A 20,151-nucleotide genomic window follows, 5' to 3' on the forward strand; every position below is an offset into this window, starting at 1 on the left:
AAATACACCTACCATCTCCCAAATTCAATATTATCAAAAAGAGAAGTGTTATTCAGATCATGGCATAAAATCCAGGGTCAGTCCACTGTTCAGGCCTTGTGAATTCCATGGCATGTATTAGTAAAAACAAAAAGATGTTACTGCACCAGAAAAAAAAAATAATAATAAAATAAAATAATAATAATAATAAATAAATAAATAAATAATAATTGGCTATACAACCCTGTATCCCTATCACAATCTTCTTACCACCAGAAAACAGCAAAAGATTTCTTAGATTTCAGTAGTTAACCTTGACCATCCAGGAAGGCAACTTATTCCTGAAATCCAGTCAGTTATTTTTCCACAATGGTCATAACATGAAAATTTCACAACACTGGCATTCTGGAATATGATCATATGATAGTGCAAAGATGAAAAGCTCTGCATACGGCTTTCCCAATTATCATCAATTGCATTATTTGGTAAATGTTTTCGCTTTTTTTTTTTTTTTTTTTTTATATATATTTTGCATGTGTGTATAAATAGTGCGTACATGCACACATTTATCACTGAATTACAACCACCCTATCGGTAATGAATTATGCCACATAGTTTACAGCACTTCGAAACACTTCCTAGTTCATTTCACAAATATAAGTGGTCTCAGTTCTAATCTCAACGATGTCCATTTCCACTTGCACTCTGCCAAACCACATGTACTTTTTCTGGCCCAACCTCAGTTATCGGTTGGTTCAACTACTGCTCATCTCACTTGCCCAAATTATTCGATGTATGATTACTTTCACCTCAAAGGTGGTACTTGTGCATATGTTCATTCCGATATTCTCTATCAGAGTCTGGTAATTTGGAATCTCCTTTTTTCGATCTTCTCTGGCTTAAAATTTCTCTACCCCATTCATTTGTTTGTTTGTTGGCTTTATGGTGCAAGGGCAACAAGACATTAATGCACCTCTACCTCATTCTGTCAAATTCATCTGTTATCTCTACCGTTCTCCCAACTCCACTAATAAATTAGAGCTCTTTGACTTCCTCTCTTTGCAACTTTACTTTCTCCACTTCAACTTTCCAAACAGTGAGGTAATTTTCCTTGGCGATTTTATGTTCACAACTCCAGCTAGCTTCCGTTTTATAGTCACACCAACCCAGCTGGTCAAGATGCTGAGATGTATGCCATTACTAATGACTTCACACAGACCATTCATTTACATACCAGAATACTGGATAATCCAAAGCACACGTTTGATATTTTTCTCACAAACAATCCTACTAAGTATAAGGTCAAAGTGAGTGGTCTTTTAGGCATCTCAGATGATAACTTGGTGATTGCCTCTTCTCCAATGGAGCCTTTATCACATGCCTATTCCCAACCTCGCATTGTTTGGCATTACAAGAATGCAAAATGGGATGACCTGCAAAGAGTTCTTTTCTTAGGTCGGATTACTGTTTCAAAACTTCTGATGTCAATGTTTACTTAGATCATGTCAGTGAAATTATTCTTGTAGGAATAGAATCCTTTATTCCACTCCACTTTAAAATCTTATCCTTTATCTAAACCTCGGTTTTCGAATAAATGTGCTAAGGCTATTCAAGAGCAGAAGGTTGCATATTGTAATTTGCTTGTTTCCAATTCTTCAGTTTAATTTTCTGCTTACACCAAAGCTCGCAACAATTGTAAAACAGTTATTAATCAGTCCAAACTAGATTTTTAACAGGCTAAGAGTAGAAAACTTGCTTCTTGCCCTAATGATAGCCGAGCATTCTGGTCTCTTGCTAAAGCTATTGGCTGCAACTTTTGCCCATCTCTGCTCCCACCTCCTCTGTCAAAACCAGATGGTTCTGTTGTCACTACAGCCAAGGATAAAGCTGACCTGCTAGCATCCCATTTTTTTCCAACTCTTGTATTAATGACCTTGGTAAGACACCTCCCACCATTCCCAACACGCTCCATTCAATGCTTCCTGTGGTCTTCCGTCAAAAGGATGTCAGAAGGATTTTGACAAATCTTGATGTTTTTTTTTTCACTTTCTTATTCCAAAGGTGTTTTTCTTTCTGCTTGGAAATTTGCTCATATCCAGCCAGTTCCTAAAAAGGGTGACAAATCTCTTGAACCAATTATTGTCCAATTACAATTTCTTCTACTCTTTCTAAAGTAACGGAGAAATCAATTAACTGCCAACTATTAAACTACCTAGAAACAATTTGCCAGTATGGATTCCGTCGGTGTCGATCCACTGTTGATATTTTGGCTTATGTTACCCATTTATGGACAAATTCAATGGAAAAGTTTTGCGAAACACTACCATTTGCTCTTGACATTTCAAAGGTTTCAATTGTGTTTGGCATAAAGGGCTTCGAAACAAGCTTGCATCTTATGGTTTGCCTACAGTTTTTTGTAATTGGTTATCAAGTTTTCTCTCTAATCACTCACTGAAGGTGATGGTAGATGGTGCTCTCTCTCTCTCTTCTAAGTTCTCCACTAATGCTGGTGTCCACCCAGGGTTCAGTTCTTTCTCCCACTCCTTTCCTCTTGTTTATCAATAACCTTCTTCAATTAACTGGAAATCCTATCCACAGTTTTGCCGATGATAGCACACTGCATTCCACTTTCCAGTTCGAGAAATCTTGCCCTGCTCAATCAGCTTCAACTTCTTGAATATCCGCTACCAATTCCTTAAATGCCGATCTCCAGGTAATTCTCCAATGGGGCAAAGGCAACTTAGTTGATTTCAACCCTTCTAAAACTCAGTCTTGTCTTATATCTCACAAAAAAGAATTCTTCTGTTCCTATGCTTATCTTTGGTGACACTCCGATTTCTAGGCAAGATGATATATCTCTTTTGGGAATTACCCTAACTTCTAATTTCTCTTGGCTCAAGCCCATTAGAAATACTGCTTCTTCAGCATCTAAAAAAAACTTGGTTTTCTCTTTCGCTCTCCGCGTTACTTTTCCTCCAAACAGCTGTTCACGCTGTACAAATCTTAAATCTGCCCTACCATGGAATATTGTTTCCACATCTGGTGCGGTGTCACCAAAACCTCTCTGAGGCTTCTAGATTCCATTCAGAAGAGGGCAATTAGGTTAATTAACAACTCATCTCTAACAGAGTCTCTCCACTCGTGTCATGGATGTACTGTTTCTGCTGGATGCCTTTTCTACAGATACTTTCATGGGCATTGTTCTTCTGAATTGGCTTCTATAATATCCGCTCTCTCTTTCAAAATACTCCGAACATGTGCCACCACCAGCCAACATCCATTTACTGTCTAACTTCAAACTCACAAAACCAACTTTTCATCTTCCTTGTTTATTCATTCAACTGCCGTTTTCTGAACAGTTCTTAATACGTATTTCTGAAAATTACAGTCTATAGAAGTTCAAGCCTAATGTCAACAAGTATCTTCTTTTTTATCTTCTCAACCTCCAACCCAAGCACGGTACTAAGTACTATAGGTTCTAAAACCTCTCGTGTTTGGGGTTTTCATAAAAAATAAAATAAAAAAAAAAAAAAAACCTGCCATTGTTACATTTTTTCCCCCAGACAGAAATGGGAAGTTTCAAGACGATAAAGTGCTGTGTCATCAGGATGGCACTGTGCACAAGTGGTTTGAGGAACACACTGCAGATAACATCCATCTTGAATGGCCTTCAAATTCGCCTTACCCCACTCCAAGCAAACACCCGTGGAATATTTTGGAACAGCAAGTAAGGCATATGAACACACAACCGTCATCCATTCTGACACTGTGGAAAGCCTTGAATCTGAATATCTGCAGATCCCTACAGATGTCTTCAAACATCTAGTGGAGTCAATGTCTAGACTGGTGTTTCCCAACGTGGGTCCCACGCCCCACATGGGGGAAATTTGATTGTTCAGGGGGGGCAATTCAAAAATTGCTCATCTAGAGTTTAAAACAACCGCCTACTATGACTTAACTTGTACAAAAGAAGAATTGTTGGTAAAGTCTCTGATTATTGCTCATACTGCAACTGTCAATCGTACTCTTGAGGCTAGTTATGAAATTTCTTTACTCATTGCTAAATCTGGGAAAAATCATACTACAGGAGAAAATTTAATCAAACCATCAATATCAGAATTTCTTAAAACAGTTCTGGAAAAAGATGACAAAGACGTGAAAGCTATGCCACTCAATAACAATACTGTTAGCGGAAGAATAGATGAAATGAGTGAAGATATTGAAATACAACTTGTTGGAAAGCTGAAAACAAGAAAATTCTCAGTGCAAATGGATGACTCAACTTTGAGAGACAGTGAAGCTGTACTGATAACTTATGTAAGATATATTGATAAAGGTAATTTTTCTGAAGAAATGTTATTCTGTAAATCATTAGAGAGCACCACTACCTCCAAAGATATATATAATAAGCTAAAAAATTACTTAGATGACAATAATATATCAATGAAAAATATAACATCTTGCACTGCAGATGGTGCTCCTAATATGATGGGTAAGAAAAATGGCTGCTTAAAATTGATGAAAGATGAGAATCCAGAAATGCTTCTTGTGCATTGTGTTATTCATAGGGAAAACTTGTGTCTCTTCAAGCTTTTTTGTGAAGAACAAAATGAAGATCATGTGAGATTTTTACTTCACACTGAAGTAAGGTGGCTCTTGAAAGGGAACTGCTTGAAAAGATTTATGGAATTATTTGATACTATTAGTGACTTTTTAAGTGACAAACCTAAAATGAAGCATCTGTTAACAGTCGATGGTAAAGCATTTGTGAGTTATTTAGCCGATATCTTTGAAAAACTAAATATATTAAATAAACAACTTCAAGGAACAAATAAAACTCTCGTCGATGCAAAAGCGAAGACATTTGGTTTCATTACATTTATTAAATTATGTCAAAAATATATTTTTAAAAAAAATTTGAACAGTTTCGTTGTCTGCAAAAATGTGAAGTGACTGATACCGCTGTATTTGTTATTGTTGATCATCTGAAAATTCTGTCCGATGATTTAAAAGAAAGGTTTTTTGATTTAAAACAAATTGATTTTCCAACCTGGATGATGCAACCAATGTTAGTGGATTTGTCTGATGTATCAATGCAGTACCAAGAAGAATTCTCAGAAATGCAAAATGATGAGTCAGTTAAAACTTTATTCAATATAAAAGAAGCGATGGCATGGCTTTGTGATGAAACAGAAATTAAATACCCAAATTCAACCAACGTTGCAAGAGAGCTATTGTTACCGTTTCCATCTTCATATTTAGCTGAATGTGGATTTAGTTCCATAAATGATTTGTTACTAAAGAAAAGAAATCGACTGGATATCACAATGTCTATTATATGTTTTGAAAATTTACTTACTATTTTTTTCTTAATAATTTCCTAATGATTTCTTCCTAAAACCTAAGTCTCGTGTCCTGAACAAGTTGGAATTAGGCTTCATTTAGGGAATAATTCAATTTTTGAATATAAAAAATATGTATATCGGTGTTTATCAACGTTACATAGGGGGCATCAGAATTTTAGAAAGACTTAGGTGGGGCATGGTAAAAAAAAGGTTGGGAAACACCGGTCTAGACAAATAGTGGCTGTTATCCCTGTAAACAGTGGCTGAACATGATATTAGATAGGTGGTCATAATTCAGTGTTCATTAAGTGTATATACAGATGTGTGTGTATTCTGTATTTTAATAACTTTCACTAAATGATTCTAATTTTGGTAAGTTACTAAACTGTTATCCCCCACCTTATAGCAATAAAGGTACTAGGAGTTTCAGCTGTGTGAAACAAGTAGATAAAGAGCACAAACTGAATGAACTTATTGTAGGGTTTTAAAGATCCCCTGTTCCTGGCTCCAGAAGCTGCAAAAAGAGAGAGTTAAACCTTTGACCACTGACCACAATAAAGAGAGCAACTTTAGATTCAGGAGAAATCCCTACACTCTGGAGACCTGTAACTTCTATTCACATGTGTAGCTCAATAAATGTATCTTCTATTCACAAAGTGGTTCAAGGAGTGAAGGTCATGACTATACATCTGCAAGTGTAACCACTGTGCCATAGAAAATAATAGTCAAGTTAAATATAAATAAGTAATGCAAGATCACATTAATAGGAATGGAGACATAAGGCAACCATAGGATGGATATGCTGAAGGTAAAAATGCCTGACCAATCCGATTGGCTATGAGGTTGTCACAAAAGAACTGGAAGCAAAGAATAGTTCTGAAATCATATACTCAGATTTCAGTAAAGTGTTTGGCATTGCACCGCATGTACAAGATATATAAATTTGCGCAATGTTACATTAGGGTAAAGTTGCTATTATGTATGAGACAAAGCATGGTTATAATGACCACAGCTCTTGATTGACTAATGTAATAAGATGAGGTCTACAGGGTACTCATCATCAGGGTACTTAAGCCCCTTACTGTTTTTAATATTTATAAATGATATTCATGTAGGTATTTTTAAGTTTATTACATAAGTTTGCTGATGATATAATGGGCACAGTGGTTAAGGACAGTAATCAATGTATGCTATTTCAGGAAAATCTAGATAAACTAAGTGGATAGGCTTAAAAATGACAATTGGGGTTAACAGCAATAAATGCAAAGCAGCAGATCTAGATAGATAGTATGGAAAAAGACCTGAAGGTAACTGTACCCGAAATTCTCTCAGCTGTGCAAATAGGCTGGTAGAACAGTTTATGGAGTTTTTTTCAATGATATATAGTAACTTTGTCAGCAGAAACAAAACTGATCATCATTTAATTACATAAAGCAAATGTAGTCAATTGTAAGCCATATTAGGAATCTCATTTTAGGAAGAACATAATTCTGTTGGAATAGATGCACAGAAGAACAATAAAATTAGTTGAACGCACACAAAGATATTGGGGGGGGGGGGGGGGCATGCATTCTCCACAAATTAAGCATCTGCATGGTGATCTGATCAATGTGTATAAGGCTTAAAAGGGTTAAGTAAATAATGTGAAGAGTTATAGCCCAAGAGCTTCTTGTAATCAAGTTTGCAATAATAATTATTTTGCGTATTCTCTGAAGATAATTCACCTCTTAATGCTGTTTGTATTTAAATTTCCATGTGGAGAATTTTTCAAATTAAAAGAAAGAAGGTAACAAAATTAAAAAAAAAAAACATTAAACACAATCTTCCTAACATGCACTTCACTGAGTGTATCACACTTAAAATTGCTGTTAGCCACAAAACACAAAACTATAAAAAAAAGTAACCCTTGAAAATCTTATTGCAAAAAGAGTACACAGTCAGTCCTCGTATAACACGTGTTTACACTACACAAATTCGATCATACACAATTTATAAATAGGGGAATGGTATCGTATATAACAAGAACTGAATTCGCTTCTGCACGATTCGCCTTTGTGTTTACAAGAACTGGCAGTCGAATGTGGAATCATCCCAACTGAACGCAACACGATAGCAATGAAGAGAAGATTCTGAAAATGTTTGTTATTTGGTTTTTAGGAGCATTAGCAACTAAAGCCATATTGCTCCGGGAAATGCGGTGGTCATTCCTTGACCTTTCCGCATCCTCTGTATTTGGTGGTGACGGGCTCCAACCCCGGTTTAATCAAGAAGCGTGTGCTACGCACTGCTGCTCCTTCCCACCTGGCTACGGAGGCGCCTTCTGAAAATGTATTTGTTTTTTATATCAGTGAAGGGGAAATGCTTTTCGCCATAATAACGTAAAAACCCACAGAATTCTAGATATTGGTATTATCGCAAATGCAATTAGATCAAGTTTACTACCAGTTTATAACATATTCCACTAGCAGAAATGCAGCTGGTAACAGTTTTTATTGTTTTATGGTAGTAACCCCCAGAAATGTGCTTTAGTAAAATGTGAGCTAGTGAGGTGTTAGTGTGTCTCTCCCTTTACGGTGTTGTTTATTCAGTTGCTACATGTGCACAGCTTTATGTGTATCAAGAGTGCCTCCTCATTTTGTAATTGTGCTTTATTCCCTAAAAATGAGTAAAATACTTAAACGGTGTGAAAAGGAAGCATCCTGGTGAAGACACTACAGATTCATAGAGAAAAAGAAAAGCAATATTGATAAACAGAGGCAGACTGGGTAAAAAATTCTTACCCGGGAAAATTTGTAGCAGCCTCATACTAGCGTTTATGGCCAAAATCACACTGGCCCACAGGGGTTTCCCCAGTAAGGCTTATGGCCAGTCCACCTCTGTTGATAGAGAAAAATTATGAAATTTTGAAACACTTTGAGCGAAATTAAGACCATCTGATATTGCACGTGCTACTGGCCTAAATGAGGCAACGCCGAGAATTACAAAGAATGCAGAGAAAATAAAAACAACTTTCATAGCAGGAACAACTCAAAGTGTAATTAAAATCCATTAGATCAAGACACAAATAATTGGAAGAGATGGAACGACTGTCATCTGTTTGGATAGAAAATCAAACAAAAAAACAAGTTTGCTTACGATAGAAGCAAAAGCATTACAATATTTTATTACGTAATAGCCACGACTATTACCAAAGACAATAAATAATCGTAATAAAATATGTATTTTATTGTGTTTGGTAATCTTTTGATTACAAATGTGTGTTCAATCTTGGGTGGTCGGCACATAACCCTATTTTTCCCATAGGGCACGTTATTTATATTGCACGATTTTGCATTGAACGAGGATTTCTAGGAACACAACTATCATGCTATACGAGGACTGACTATACCGATCTTTTCAGAAGCCACTGTAGATTGCAATTTAGATGGTGCTTGTGTGGAAGATAGAGTTCTAAATATAAGGAGAAACCTCAGCCAACAGAGAGCTTGTCTCTCATTGACAATTTGAAAAATTAATTTTATCAAGAAACTAGTCATTTAGAAATATCTACCAGACATCTGGCAATTAATGTGTACAAGTATTCTGATTTATTTAATTCAATCTAATTTCATTAAGACAAGTGCTTTAATAATGAGAAGCTTATAATCACCGTTTAATTTAATTAAGATTTCTCCATTAATTAACTGAGGTTTATACACACAATATTCTTTGTGCGCCATAATGTTCTGTCATTTCCATTCTGCTACAAATACTGAATTTGTGAACGTAGGCATGCATGTTTGTTATAGCAAAGAGGCCAAACCTGACAGAAGGTGATCCATATATTTGGCCAAATAACCTTGTTAGCAGCTGACGAGGTATAACAAGTTACTTAGTTTAGTATGGCAAAGTTACTGATTTTTTCAGCAGAGTGGAGAAGGTTAATGCACAATGCAAGTATCAGTTTGTTTTCCTCTTCTACAAAAAGATGAATGCAAATCCTTATTCTAAATCTGTAGAATAAGGATTTGCAATATGAGGAGCATGGATTTTTTTTTTTTTTTTTTTTAATTCAGAAGCAGCTGCATATACAGCAAGGAATTTTTACACTTGGGGGGGGGGGGATTATAACATTGGAAATGGCCAGGGCTCCAACCCCGGCAAGCACTTCTTGCAAATGCAGGTAACAAGAGAAGTGCCTTATTTTATAATAGCTAAATTCTGAAAATTAATACTTTTGTATTTCTTAACTTGAAGAATATATTTTAACCAACATCACATTGAATGAATTAAATTTACCAAATAGGCTGGCTGTCTATAGTCAAATTATGGCTTACTTTGATAATATTGCAAATAGCTTAATTTTTCACAAACAGTGTAAAATTAATATATCATTTTCAACAGTGGTCGAATTAATATCTGAAATTGGGCGGGTAACCCCTATTTTTGGGCTTGGGCTCCCCATGGGCTGATAGCCCATGAGGAGTGCAAAAATTTGCTTATAAGTCAGGGATTTATGTATAGGGCAGTCAAAGGAAAGGAAAGGAAAGGAAGTCAATAAAATAATGTCCTCAAGAGTCAATTTTATGTGTGTTTTGGGATGGGATGTGTTTTTCTTTAAAGAAGTCAATGTCTATATTTGTGTAGAGAGGAATAAAGTCATATGAAGCAAAAATGTCCTCGTTGTTCAAGATAAGGTTTAAGTATACTAAATGATGATGATGTATCCTTAGTCTCTCAACTGACAACACCTAACACTGCAGTCCTGCTAAATTAATTTTTACGGGGTTTAACTGGTTAAAATTAATGTAGCAGGACTGCAACTACATTAATATTAAGGTTTAACATTAATAAATAAATAGGTTGCAGATGGTGCTTCCATAAACCAATATATTTTTCGAAGCCTACTCTTGAGAGAAAAATCCAACCTCCCACCCCCTTTCAACAAAGTAAAATCCACTTCCCTAAAGTGGATTTTACAAAGTAAAATCAACTAAAATAATTCTAAGTGGTTCCCACCTACATGTAATTTTAATATTTGAGGATCTTTAGTTTTTGTTCTGTGTTGTTAAAGGATGGAGTAACATTTCATCTTCAAGAAACGTTTAATGTTACTGCACTGCACAGACAGGTCTTTCTGTCTGTGCAGAAAAAATGAAGGCCAGTGAAAGCCACCAGTGGCTTTCACTTCGCCTCTTGCAGAAGCGAGAGGATGAGAGTGGAAGCAGAGGGTGCTAAGAATCTCTGGGTACAACCAGGATGCAGGGCACGGAAACTGAACTTGACTTGTTACAATATAAGATCGCTCATCAGTGAAGGCAGGATAATTAGAGATGAAAAAGAAATAAGAAAATGTAAATTGGAATATCATCGGCTTGGCTGAAACAAGAAGAAATGAATCACTTATAAGTTTATCAAGTGGAAATCTCATGTACACCAATGGAAACAGTGAAAAGAGTGAAGATGGAGTTGACTTTGTGGTCCATAAAGATAAAAAAACATTTTGGAATTCAAAAGTACATCAAGAAGGGTGTCAAGGCTACTACTCAGGATTTCTAAGAGATACAAACTAAAGGTTATAATGATATATACACCGACGCTGAGCCATGATAATGAAGAGGTGGAAGAAATGTGCACTGAAATTGAGGCTTCTAGATGAACAGAAAACTCAGTACATTATTATGGGGAACTTTAATGCTAAGGTTGGAAAGAGACAAAACAGTGCAGAAAGGGGAACTATAGGAAATTTTGGAAATGGTGAAAGAAATGAAAGACTTAAGGAATTTGTAAAATCTCAAGGAATGTCAGTAGTGAACACTTTTTCAAGAAAAGGGTGAACAGAAAGTGAACATGGAAGAGCCCAAATGGATTGACAACTAATGAAATTGACTTCATCCTCACTAATAGAAGATATATTGTGAACGATGTTACCACCCTGAACAAGGTAAATGTTGGAAGTGATCAGAGAATGGTAAGGTGCACAGTTGATACAGATGGAAGGAAAAAATAGAAAAAACTGACTCGAGTAAATAATCCAAAGGCCTTGAGATAACAGAAGAAGAGAAAAAAAAACAGTATGTACTGGAACTTAGCTTTCCGAAAGTGATAAAGCCCCAAAACACCTATAGGTAAAAAGAAATCCAGAGAAGAAACAATTAGACAAGAAACACATGAACCAAAGATGACAAATGAAGAGCAAGATAAACGCTCACAAGGACAAAATTGAGTATACTGGGTTATGCAAACCCATTAAAAAAGAGACTCAGAGGGGACATAAGAAGATTTAACACAAGAAGAGTAGAACAAGCATTAAAGGAAAACAAAGGACTTAAAATCAGCAGTCATGAGCAGTAATACAGAAAGATAAATGATACTGAAAATGAAGATTAGTGATAGTGTACTTATAAATAGCAGAAGACTACTATAAAGAATTATATAAGGAGCAACGGAATGATGCCAGCAATGGGGAAGCTGAATCACAAATTAGTAATGCATACAACACCCCGATATCCTTCCTGATCAGGTGGAACACGCATTGAAGAAAATGAAGAATTAGAAAGTCCTGGGTGAAGATGAAGTTAGAGTAGAGTTATAAAAATTAAGAAGAAGAGACATGACAGAGAAACTGGCAAGACTTAAGAAAATACATTAGGAAACGCATCATGCCTAAGGAGGGGAATAATGCAATCATAATTTTGCTGCATAAGGAGACAAATCAGTAATTGGAAATTATAGAGCAATTAGCTTGTTATCCCATATCTACAAGTAGTTAAAAAGCGTTATTACTAATAGATTAGAAAGAATACTTGATGAGAAACAACCAATAGAGCAAGCTGGCTTTAGGACAGGTTTCTCAACTATGGATCACCTTCACATAATATTGCAGCTAATGGAGAAATCAAATGAATACAAAACACCATTATGCTTGACATTTGTGGATTACAATAAAGGCATTTAACTCCAAACAGCATAAGGCAACAATTCAGGCACTGGAAAGACAAGGCATAGACATCCAAAAACATTATGATTTTGAAGAAAATATATGAGAATGCTACCTCTTTTATTAGACTAAACAAAGACAGTAGCAAATTTAAAATTGAGAAAGGAGTTCGACAATGAAACACAATACCGCGAAAGCTGTTTATTGCTTCCCTTGAGGAAGCTTTAGGAAGATTAGATTGGTCACAGAAAGGAGTCAATGTGGAAGGAGAGTACCTAAACCATTCACGATTTGCAGATGACATTGTGGTCGTAAGCCACAATCCCAAGGAAGTAGACAAAAATCTTATTCAGTTGTGGCTAAGGGTTTGCTTACTTCCTTTGCTACCTTCTTTAATATAAGTGGATACATTCCATCCACCCCGGGTGCCTTTCTTATGTTTTCAACAATTTCTCCTCCAGTTTACTCTGAGTTATTACAAGATTATCTAGCTTACTACCAGAGTTTGATACACCTCTGGCATTCCGCTCCCTGAATAATTCCTCGTGTGAACGTAGATGCAAAATATTCATTTAGTTTGTTAGCTACCTGAGCAAGATCAACAACAGTGAAACCATCGATATCAGATGGACCAATCTGATTCATCCCCCCTCCTTCTAGAGTTTACATAAGTAAAGAACTCTTTGCTGTTTTTCCTTGCATCCTTTGCCAAAGATTTCTTGTAATCTGTCTTTGCCTGCCTAACCTCATTTGTGACTTAGTTACAGATAAGCTTATATCTATCATACGCTTCTGTGTCACCTGTTAATTTATATGTATCCCATGCATTTTTCTTCTCTGCCACATTGTCTAATTAGTTCATCTGATATCCATTTAGGAATAAATCTTGAACAATATTTCATAGTTGGTATGAAAAGCCTAGTAGCTTCCAAGATTATTTCTTTGAATGCTTTCCATTTTGAATTTGCTGTTGGTAACATCATCAGTTGGTCCCACCGTACAGAATTTAAATACTGTCTCAGACCACCATAGTCACCTTTACAAAATCAAAAACCCTTCCCTTTACTATTGATGGTTGTTTCCTCTTTGAGTTAATCCCACTTCAGCACACTGTGATCATTGCCACCTAGTGGTTCCTTTATCTGTAGATTCTTAATGCATGAAGAATCACTACTGATAATCAGATCAAGAGTATTACTCCCTCTAGTTGCCTCCCAAACATGCTGCTGCTGTAGAATCATCCAATAAATGCACAAAAGCCTTTCTAGTGTGTGAGTGGCCAACCCACAAATTCCAATCAATCTCTGGGAAATTAAAATCCCCCATTATAAAACACTCTGATTTACTGGCCCACTATTTCTCTGCACAATTGCCCATTTTACTCATCATATTCATTAGGCCTATAACACACACCTACTCTCATATTTCCTTTCCCAGTGCTTATGACACACCAAACAGTGTCAACATTGCATTGTCCACCAACATCAACTGGATGAACTTCCTTAGATTTTAAGTGTTGCTTAACTAACAGCATAACCCCTCCTCCCTTCCTGTCCTGTCTATCCTTTTTGTACACATTGTACTCCCTAAATTCCAATTCTGCACTGCTTATGCCTGTGTGACACCACGCCTCTGATATCCCAACAATATCTGCCTTTGATGTCTTGACTAGCACTTCAAGCTCATAAAATTTATTATGATATACCCCTAGCATTGGTGTACATGCAAGTATACATGCACCTGTTTCTACTCTTAGTTACCGTAACACAGCCCATGTATTTACTTGTTCCACTATGACTCCCAGCAGTCCTGGAAATTCCCATTGCCTTGCTTTCCAGGCTGCTGCTCAACTGTATTTCAATAGAAGTAGTGCAAGAATCACTTTTACCTCTGCCAGTGGCTACTGTTAATCTATTAGTCCGTGTATCCCCCAAACTATTAGTTTTCCAACCCACCTAACTCTGCCTCGATAGCATCAACAAAAAAGCACAAACCAGGCTGAGAAAAATTCTACCTCTTGAGCGTTGCACAATCTCTCCAGGGCCGAATTGACATCATATACTACTTATCTGGGACAAGTCATTAGCTGTAATAATGACAAATGGCTGGAAGTCAAAAGAATAAATTTTGGATGGATAGCGGTTCAGGAAATATAGTCGCATACTGAGGAACAATATCCCAATTTATCTGAACTATAAAATAATGAACCAATGCATACCAAAAGAATGGAAGAGAATCTGAAAACTACACAGAGAAGAATGGAACGAATTATATTAAGAATTAGACTGTTAGATAAGAAGAGAAACACGTGGATTAGGCAGCAAACACAAATAAAGGATGTTCTTATCAAAACTAAAGAACTGAAATGGACTAGGGCAGGACACATAGCTCGAAGAAATGATGACAGATAGACTAAGAAAATAACAGAATGATACCCAAGGGGAACTAAAAGAAAACCTGGAAGACAAAAATGGAGATGAACTGATGAAATTCAAGAGTTCGTGGATAATGAATGGATGACCATTGCACAAAACAGAAGAAACTATAAAGTTGCTGGAGAGGCCTTCATCCTGCAGTAGATTGAAAATGGCTGATGATGACTTTTACAGAATTACTCTGGTTTAGGAGACCTCCACCTTCCTCCTCCCCCACTTATTTAATCTTTCTAAAAGCCACAAGTTTCCATCAGTTACACCCACCCCCCCACCACCATTCTCTCAATATCTTGGGTTATTTTTATTATTTTTTTAAACATGTTTTAAATTAGAATTAAAATTATGTAGGATTCTCAAAACCATACCTAATATGACCTAATTTCTGGTTACATGGCGTGAAATAGACATCCAAGGAAAAGCCACAATATGCACTGTAATATTTCAAAAGTAATTTCATTTATTTTCTTAACTCAGTTTACTAATAACTAAACTGATATCACTGAAGTTTAACAAACAGTTTGACTTGCTTATCAACTTACAAAAATGAAACAATTCCATGCATTTCTGAATAATACATCCTTTTCATAACAAGTACTCCAGAATACAGCAAACAAGCAAATAAATAAAAGGCATTCTTCACCAACTGGAAATACAATCTATTTGATTTATTCATAATTAGTGAGCGTTGTTGTTATTTGCTTTTTAAGAGCATTAGCAACTAAGGCCATATTGCTCCGGGAATATGCAGTGGTCATTCCCTGACCTTTCCGCATCCTCCGTATTTGGTGGTGATGGGTTTGAACCTCGGTCTAATCAAGAAGCGTGTGCTACGCACTGCTGCTCCTTCCCACCTGGCTACGGAGGCGCCTTAGTGAGTGCATCAGCAATATAACTTTATAAAATAAACTAACCAAAATCAAACTACAAGAAAAGTAAACAAACCTTGTTTTGAATATAACAGGTTCCTGTGATGATATACAAGAATTCCCTCTACATTTAGATTGCTTCACTAATGAGGACTGTGTTGTAGGTGAGGGTGTGATCTGTGATGACGAGAGTGATGGAGATGATTCAACAATTCCTAACAAATAAACAAAAATTAAATGTTCCGTGTGTTGTTTTTTTCTTTTCTTTTGCAAAACAAATTTAAAAAATAAAGACACTGATATGGATGTTAAGAGGCATATTTTAATACTAGTAATAACAAACTACAAGAATTATTAACTCTGCTACTTTCGACATAGACATGATTTAAATCGGAAATCTGAATACAGATCCATACGCTCTTCTTAACAGAGTAGAATCTTGTTAATACAATGTTATATACCAGAGTTCTATATAAAGCCCATATTGTCCCACCGATAATGGACAACCTTTTTTTACATAATTTCTTTTCCTACAAAATTCTGTTAATATATATTACACAATAAATTTTTATTCCTTGAAAAATCAAATATTATTTTTTATGATTAATACAAAGCTTGATGCAAGCCTATTTAATTAAAGTTTAATTTATTCCAAAAAAGAATAAAAAAAAAAAGCCTGCTGTTCAAAAAGACTTATAGTGACAGAAAATACATCACCATTCTGTTATGCTGCAAAGCAGATGGCAGTAAAAAAAAACTGTGTCCACTGCTGCATGGAAAATTTTCCAACCCAAGTACTTAACTATCATGCAATTATGAGGAGGACACCAGAAGTGTTTGGCATATAGTCAAAATTTTTAAGTCTTCATTATTGAGAATGAACAGAAGAATGGTTTCAGGAAAAAATATAATAATAACTGAAGATGATTTGATGAGTACTGTATATGGCTTTGGAAGCCACATTTTAGGAAAGATGTGGAGCTTTTGAAATGGGTGCAGAGAAGAGCAATATTGGTCAAGGAAAAAAACTCTACATAATTCCATGAGCAGTATGTACAGTATGGAACATAATGTATCATACTGAACATACTGCTCACAGGTCTGCTCCGTAAGCAGATCCATTAGCAATGTATGAGTATTAACTTCCATCCTGCAATTTGCAGCATCTGAAAGTTGCAATGAGATCTGTTTGACTTGTTTAAGGCTTTCAATGGATTGATTAAACAAAATGTTCATAGCATCCTTACTCTTGCTCAGCCAACATAAACAAGGCAGTATAAATTTAAACTGAGGAACAATTGTTGCAGGACAGATGTGCAGAAATCTCCTTTCAGCTGGAAACTGATTGATTGTTGATATCCATCTAGTACTTGAAATTGGAGAGAATGGATTTCAGCCAAAGTGGAATGTCTTAAATGCTATTCATAAAGTAGTATTTCTTGATATGTTATTGCATCAACTGCATAAATTAACAGCTTCTCAAAGAGTAAATTTAGTATCAGTACAATTCTTCCTTAAATTTATTCAAACTACTACTTCACAACACCAAATGGAAGTTTGTTCCAACAATCAAGAACACTCTAACTGAAAGCAAATTTTTGTATTTTCATCCTTCAAATATTCTTCTTCAATTTAAATTTATGCCCCCTCACGAGTGCTACCTGAGAATGATTCAAACTGCTAGCAGCACTTAGTCCATTATATCCATTTATGCCTTCAGGACAAGCACTGCAATTTGCAAAACTGAAGTCATTTCTCGTAAGAGTAACATTTTGTATCCTAGACCAGAGGTGCACAAACTATGAAACGCGACCCCTCTGGGGGTTACGGTATAAATTAACGGGGTCGCAGCAATTTTTTAATAAAATTACTTATTGTGTACATAAACACTAAAAAAACCTGTTGTTAAAATTACTTTTTCAATACTGTAGGTGTAGAGACTTTACTATTCAAACGAAGTCTGAGATACAAATGAACCCTATTGCCACTGCTTATTTTTTTCGGTGGTTTCGTGTGTGGCTTTCTTATTGTCCTTGTGGGTAATATGCCTTAATTTGCTTACTAGCTATGGACACACCGAAAGCCGCTGACTAGTGTACTTCTCAGTATATATCAATACTTCTCAGTACTACTCAACTGCTGAACAGTAACCCTCTAGCTCTTAGCTCTTAATTCGTGCTTCCTACAGCAAAATTTTCTGAATGGTATTTGTAAAATTTAAAAAAAAATAATAATAATAATAAATAAATAAATAAAATAAGCAATCAATAACGAAGATCAGGGCATGCACAAGTGAGATATGGAGTAACAAGGAAAAAAATAGGAAAGAGAAGATTCTTACAATTTATGTTCGGTTTTTTTTTGTTTTTTTTTTTTGTATATATCACTGATGATTTCAGTGAAGGGGACACGTTTCACCATAACGTAAAAAACAAAAGGCACAATTCCAGCTATCGGTATTATCGCAAATGCAATAAGATTAAGTTTACTACCCGTTTATAATTAGATGCACTAACAGAAAAGCCCAGTAACCCGGAAGGTGCAAATTGTTTTTGTTTTTTTGTTGACCTCCAGAAATGTGCTTTAGTAAAATGTGAGTTCGCATGAGGTGATAATAATGTGTTTCTCACTTAACCCTGTGAGGTTCTTTTCAGAAAATTTCATTTTGACCGTTATCATGGTGCCGACTAAGACAATAAGTGACAGCACTACTAGTAAATCTATCAACAAAAGGAAAGCGATCGATTTGGATCAAAAAATTAAACTAATAAGAATGTGTGAAAATGGCCAAAAATTAACAAGTACCACACAGAATTCAGAGTTGTCGATAATAATATAATAGCAATATGTTATTAGTCATTCCCGAGTTAAATAATAGACGAAGTAAGAAGTCCTGGAACATATTTCTTATGTATATCGGGGACTTTTGTATTTTTGGATTAAGAGGGAAAACGATTATACGGGATTTGTTTTTTTACCATCTATCCCAGAAAATCTAGAGTCTACTGTAACCCCCTGATTCATAGGTTGGATGAGTGAAGTCATGTTTGGCAGTAGAAATATGACTCTCACATTCAAATTGAAATCATCTAGATGCGTAGGATGTCCAGGAGCATTATCTAATATAAGCAAAATTTTGAAAGAACGTCACTGTCTTTAGAATATTTTTCAACGTCGAGAATGAAGCAGCATTTAAACCAATCCTCGAAGAGGGATACTGTTATCATTGCTTACTGGTTCGATCAGAAATGCATCGGTAGGGTGGCTTTACTGATACCCTTAAATGTACAAGGATTTCCAGAATGGTATGCAAGAAGTGGCTTTAATCTGTAATCTCCTGCTCCATTAGCCCCAAGCAAGAGCGTGGCCATATCTTTTGAAGAAGACTTGAAGCCTGGCCTTGTTTTTACCTCTTTGGCACTGCATGTTTGATCCGGCATTTTTTTTCCAATGCAGAGCAGTCTCATCAACATTAAAATTTTGCTGCATTGAATAGCCACCTACATCTATAATTTTTTTCCAACTCATCAAAAAATTTCTCTGCAGCTGCAGAATCGGCACTGGCGACATCACCATTGTGGAAACCAGCGCGATGCTTGAACCAATTAAACCACCCATTGGTTGCCACAAACTTGGCTTCGGGTTCACCATACTTATCCTTAATATCTTCATAAATACTTCTTGCTTTTGATTGAATGGTCATTAGACTCAAGGGCACTCGCTTCTGAATCTGACTTTCCATCCATATTATTAACAGCTGTGCCATCTTCGATATAGAACCTGAATGCTGTTTTTTGAGCACTGTTGATCTTAAGTACGTTGATCCTTTGACTATGCTTCAACCTACCTTTTATACGTGCACTGTCATTTAAAATAATATTCACTGTTGAAGCAGCAAGACCTAATTCCTTTGCAATAGATGACAAACATTGTCCTGCTTCATACTTTTTAATCATTTTCATCTTCATTTCTAAATCAATTTTGTTTTGTTTCCTGGCACTACCACCACTTGCATTTTTCGTTGGTCGCTTTCCTTTCATTACCGTGATACATAAATACGAATGAAGAGAAAACATTTCACCATAATAGCGCAAAAACCCCACAATTGCAGTTATTGGTAGTATTGCAATAAGATCGTGTTTACTACCCATTTATAATTAGATGCACTAACAGAAAAACCGATTAAACTGAAAAGTACAAATTGTTTTTATTGTTTTATGGTCATGACCTCCAGAAACGTGCTTTAGAAAAATATCACAAAGGTATTCAAAATTGATTCTTATAACAGGAACATATAACGATGAAAGGGTAGTGCAACTTCCATTATAAACATCACCTTTTAGAGAGATTGGTTGGTTGGTTTAGATTTTATTGGCGCATTAGCAACTTAGGCTATAATGCATCAAGACCAGGTCATATATAAAAAAATTTTAAACTTTCAGTGACCTAATTAGTTAGGTAACTATGTCAAAATATATAACAAATGTGTTTTTTTTTTTTTTTTTTTTTTTTTTTTTTGAAAGAGATAAATAACTTAGTAATATAGCGAAATTTTCAACTTCCAAGGACTTGGAACGAATTAAAAAAAAAAAAAAAAGTGTTATTGG

The 20,151-nt window shown here is 35.7% G+C and overlaps 1 protein-coding gene across 1 annotated transcript in view; it reads right to left on the reverse strand.

The window, feature by feature from the left end:
• tou (bromodomain adjacent to zinc finger domain 2B toutatis) overlaps positions 1-20,151 on the reverse strand; it is a 914,913-nt gene that overhangs the window by 665,704 nt on the left and 229,058 nt on the right. The window contains 1 exon segment of the mRNA XM_090388865.1: positions 15,621-15,759. Within this exon segment, the coding sequence (XP_090244991.1) occupies positions 15,621-15,759 (139 nt within the window).

The sequence above is a fragment of the Mastigoproctus giganteus genome, chromosome 14 (assembly GCF_048544385.1).
Source record: "Mastigoproctus giganteus isolate SK-2022 chromosome 14, ASM4854438v1, whole genome shotgun sequence".
Taxonomy (NCBI): Eukaryota; Metazoa; Arthropoda; class Arachnida; order Uropygi; family Thelyphonidae; genus Mastigoproctus; species Mastigoproctus giganteus.